The sequence below is a fragment of the Brienomyrus brachyistius genome, unplaced genomic scaffold (assembly GCF_023856365.1).
Source record: "Brienomyrus brachyistius isolate T26 unplaced genomic scaffold, BBRACH_0.4 scaffold39, whole genome shotgun sequence".
Lineage (NCBI taxonomy): Eukaryota > Metazoa > Chordata > Actinopteri > Osteoglossiformes > Mormyridae > Brienomyrus > Brienomyrus brachyistius.
The window spans coordinates 2,228,288-2,233,230 of record NW_026042314.1 but is presented as its reverse complement, the minus strand read 5'-3'; the positions used below and the strand labels follow the sequence as shown (position 1 = coordinate 2,233,230).

The 4,943-nt window shown below is 44.7% G+C and overlaps 1 protein-coding gene across 1 annotated transcript; it reads left to right on the top strand.

Annotated features, from left to right (window-relative positions):
* Window positions 1-614: 614 nt before the first annotated feature.
* On the top strand, window positions 615-4,038 carry LOC125722507 (uncharacterized). The gene is made up of 2 exons (XM_048998695.1): window positions 615-624; window positions 2,127-4,038. Exons 1-2 carry the CDS (start codon window positions 617-619, stop codon window positions 2,890-2,892), a joined length of 774 nt encoding a protein of 257 aa, XP_048854652.1. The 5' UTR covers window positions 615-616; the 3' UTR covers window positions 2,893-4,038.
* Window positions 4,039-4,943: the final 905 nt, after the last annotated feature.

The window sequence follows — 4,943 nt, the reverse complement described above, 5'->3', positions numbered from 1 at the left end:
ATTTATTAGCACTAAAACGGGACGAAGCACGAACATCGACTAACTAACATCAATGACGGACCAGGAACGAAAGCAAGACATGGACTGAAATAGACAGGACTGGGCGAAAATAATCGGACACAGCTGGGTATAATGAGGAAGCACACGTGGATAATCAGGGGGGCATGGCACACATGAGGATCGTACGAGCTGGGCGTGACAGTTCGACATACTGATCGCTATGTATCGCGATACAACAGTTTGCAATGTTACCAAAGTGTCATTTTATAATTACCATATTAAACAAGTTACCGTGCATAGTGCTTTGGGGAGAGACAGACTCCAAGAGTGCAGTTCATTTCACGTGTCTTTAAGTCATTGTCTGATATTATCCAGAGCTGAATGTGTGATTCATGCTTACTACTATATTCTTGCTTTGCAGTTCTTACACAATTTTTTTTCTTATTTACTTCTAAAAGTAAATAAAAAACTTATAAAGCTGTCATTATTATATAACAACTATACGTATTATGATGTTATTATTTAGTTATGTTGTTGCTTGGTTACATTTGATGCCTCCGCACGTGGGAAGCTACCGGTTTGAAAGATGCGGCTTCACTTGCTTTTCTGCACCAAGATGGCAAGGTACGTGGCATTTCTGCTCCCATTTTATCGTATAAATTATCTTATTATTTAGTATCTGTCTTTGTATGTACAGTGGTACCTCGACCCACGAACAGTTCTGATCACGAATAAATCGGGTTACGAACCAGATGTTCCAAAATGTTTTGTACCGGTTGTCGAACCGTGTTTCGGGCCGCGAACACACAAACGTCCCGAAAAGGGTCCGATGAAAGCTCCCCAAAGAACCACCCGAAACGCGAAGAAATGTCCAGTATAATAATAATAATAAAAAAAATCATATTTTCGAAATTACTGCATTTGACTGTTACTTAGTCTTTTAATGTTGATTGTTTAGTTTTTTGGGGGGATGTTTTGTGGTTCTTTTCCGTGTTTTGGCGTCTTTCGAGCGACCAGCGTATGCTCAGTTTTAATGTTTTATTTAATTTAGCATTTGTTAGCATGTAAATGTAAATGTATGCTCTCAGTTATATGTGCACAGTGTCATAATTTGATTGTACGGTAGGGGGTGTTGAGTTGTACTGCGCGTGCTCGAAGTGTATATATGTATGTATAGAGTGACCTAAAGAGAAAGTCGGCGTTATGTCCTAGTTCATGGTGAATAACGTGTTGTGTGAACTTATTTTTCCATGTATAAATCCTCTATTATTGTTAGTCTTCTCCCGATTTTCTTACCGCTGCACCGACAGTTTGACGTGCCAACAGCATTATTTGTTACAAGTAAGGTTATTTTAATTTAAGTCTATATTCTTGGTCGCGTGTGTGAGTGAATGGTGTGTGAGTGTGCCCTGCAATGGGCTGGCCCCCCCATCCTCGATTTTTCCCTGCCTCGTGCCCATTGATTCCGGGATAGGCTCCGGACCCCCCGCGACCCAATAGGATAAGCGGTTTGGAAAATGGATGGATGGATGGATGGATGGATTCTTGGTCACAGAAAAATATAAAAAATTGAAGAAAATGCAGCGTTTCTGAGGTTTAAACATATTGAACATAATACATATTTACATTATTTGAGATGGGAAAAATTGATTGAGGTCACGCACTTTTCAGGTCAGGAACTAAGTTCGTGAGCCGAGGTATGACTGTATATTGAAATATGTTTGTGTAAAATTCAGTATATTGTTTGGATTATATTTAAATTTTCTGTGCAGGTTAGTTAGTGTCATATGCAGGGTTGCCAACCCTCACTCAAGATGTCTTGTAGTCAATCTGTTTTGTTCCATTATAAACCTAAAATTAACTGCATCAAAAGTGTTGGGGTAGTCTACAAACACTCCAGACTATTTACAAGGTAGTAAGACTGTTACACATATGGAGATGAATGTGCAGACTTGTCTGGAATTGAGAATCTCACGCCAGCCAGCTGACCAAAGATAGCAGCTCTGCCTGTGCAGTAATGCGTTTGTTGATTGGGAAGGTGTGGGTCAGTGCAGAAGTGTAGTCCACATGTCAGGAGTGACTGACAGCTCCATTGTATTGCCTGTATGTTGTTTTTCCTCATTCAGAATCAGACGAATGGAGAAAGCTGTTTGCTGGAGCGACGACAGATACTGGGCAACTTGGGACAAGTGGGGAGAGGTGATTGACTGGGGAGATGAGAAAGAGCTGTGCTCCCCAGCAGAATCACCTTCTGACCAGGCTGACAGTTCCACTGAGTCACATTCCCGAAGGCGAATTGCCAAGGCAGTTAGCTGGACGGATGATGCTTATTGGGCAGCCTGGGACAAGTGGGAAGAGATCATCTGCTGGGGTGATGAAGAGGAGTGCTCCCAAGTAACTCCACCCACTAGCCAGCTTGGGAGGGATAAGGGGATAGATGTACATGGGTTGGAGGCTTTTGTGATGAATAACAGGACAATCTCCATAAAGCCTGTAGACAACCATCGAGACAGTCTGGAGATAGGAGCTGTGCTGGTAGACCTCTGCCAGTTTGATCTCGAATATTTAGATCAAAGTAAATTTGATTTTGAAATTGTACAAGTACAAATTGGAGAAGTCAAAGTGGAGGAGACTAGTGAAAAGGCTTTTGAAAAAGCATTTGAATTGGAAATTGTGGATGTGGCAGTAGAAGTTATAAACAGTGAATTCCAGCTGAATGCTATAAATTTGGATATTGTTGAAACTAAGGTGGACAAATTATTATTGGAAGAACTGATTATTGGCGATTTAGAAGCAGGCAATGTGAAGGTGTCAGTGTCAAATGGCAATGTGGTGAAGGTACCCTTAAGGTACCCTTCACCACAGAGGAACAGAAGGACCAGGCAACCTTAGACCATACTCTCTGGTGGTTGACTCGTGGCAACTGGACTTGTCTCTGAAAGTTAGAAACGTTTCGCTGCTCATCCAAGCAGCTTCTTCAGACTGAGGGAGGTAGTAAGTGTCCACATATTTATCCTCCTGGGTAAGTAGTTTAAGGGGGCTCGTTGAGTGAAACAAAGTGGGGGGGGGAGTTGCGGGTAGATGTAACCATCACACCTTAGCAGTCCCTCCTACTCCAATAGAGTGGGTCGTTAAGGGTGGTCCACCTGGTGGAGGTGTGAATTGGGTCTGTTTTTTTCCTGGAAATTATTTTTGTTTTGGCAAATGATGAGAGGGCCGCAGGTTAAATTGGAGACAGGTTGTGCCTAATGCCTCTACCTCTGTTGAGTGAGGGGTTGTGCATTTGCACATGCAAAGCTGCTTGGACGAGCGGTGAAACGTTTCTACCTTTCAGAGAGGTACAATGTCTTTGGATGTCTTTTGTCTTATGCAGTCTGGGAGTTGACTGAATGCTGGGGTGGGGGTAGCTTTTCCTTTGTAGTGGGGTCCGGTGGGGTGCCTTGGGCTCTGTGGGGCCCGGTGGTGCTGCTGCCTTGGGCCCCGGTCTGGATGGGCCTGGGCCCCCCTCCCTGGATGGATTTCGGGGAACGGGGAGTGCCTATGGGGGTCAGCGGGGGAGCTGGCTCCGGGGGGGGAGGTATTTTGCCCCCCCCCATTCCTTTCCTCCCCATCCCTAAATGCTTCCCTCCTCCCGCTCCATCACACCACCACACATGTAGGGCTTTGAGGTGTAGGTGCGTTCCTGGGATGCAGGGTAGGTATTCCTCCTCTGTCCCCTCGCGACCACCTGTACCTCATTCATACACTACAACGTAGACACTCTCATTACTTACTCTCTCATGACACATACATTTAGGGCGTTGGGGATGGGCACACAGAATGGCATCCAGAGGGCGGTCTGTTCATTCAGCCTTACCTCTGGTGCCAGGGCCCACATCTCAATTTTAATCACACATAGACATTGAGGGCTCTGGGGAGAGGCCGAGCTAACACCAGCTGTTGGTCGGCAGGGGGTGGTTAGTGCCATGCCCTTCACCTGTTTTAAAAGCACTTTAGAACAACACACACCAACACCACATCTGAGCGGGCGAAGGGGGGCTTGGGGTCTTTTCACACCCCCGTTTCCTGTTCGCCATTTGGGGCTGGGGGCTGAGAAGAAGAGCTGGCCGTCTGGTCGGGGTCTGGGCTGGTGGGCTTCTCGGCTACTGCGAGTCCGGGGTGATCTTCTGGTCTCCTCGCCAGAGGAAAAATAGGGGTCCACATAGAGTATATATGGGGAGTGAGAGTATGTGTACAGCGTTCATTTCTGTGTGTGTAAATGTTGGGTGAATGTGTAAATATTTGTTTATGTCTGCATGAGGGTGGGAACGTATGCTTGTATATGTGTGTGCCTGTTTGTCTATACACACGTGTCAGGTTGGGTCCTAGACTCCACCTGAAATAACATCTCGGGCACAATAAAGTGGTCCTCCGCAGAGGGGGGGTGGTGGAGGGAAAAAAAAAAAAAAAGCTTGTGACCCACCGACCGATTTCTTATTTGATTACTGTTGTTCCTTGTCTTGTTTTTGACCCCTCGTGGTCTGCTTTTGTTTTTATTAGTGTCTCTAGTGTTTTTCCCCTTTCCTCCTTTGAATCCCTGAGTGAGTCGTCCACTCTCTGTTTCTGCTTGCTCCATGACACGCTGTCGCTCTCAATCCGCCCTGGACCTGTGACAGTATTTCTGTTTTTGCTTTTGTTTGGACGTACTGAGTTTAGGATTCCTAGCTTAGAAGGAATAGTTTAGCCTGTCATGTGTAGCGTTGTTCAATGCGCTGATATCAGTGTTATGTCACAGTACCAGAAACTTAAAATGGTACATTTTGTTTTCTTTTTGTTTTCTTGCAATTACTACATACAAATGTTTAATGTTTTGCTGACATCTAATTAGAAAATAAATGCATTTATGCTTTAAATGATCTTTTTGTTGTCTTCAATCATTTCAACAGGTGAAAATGACCTGAAAT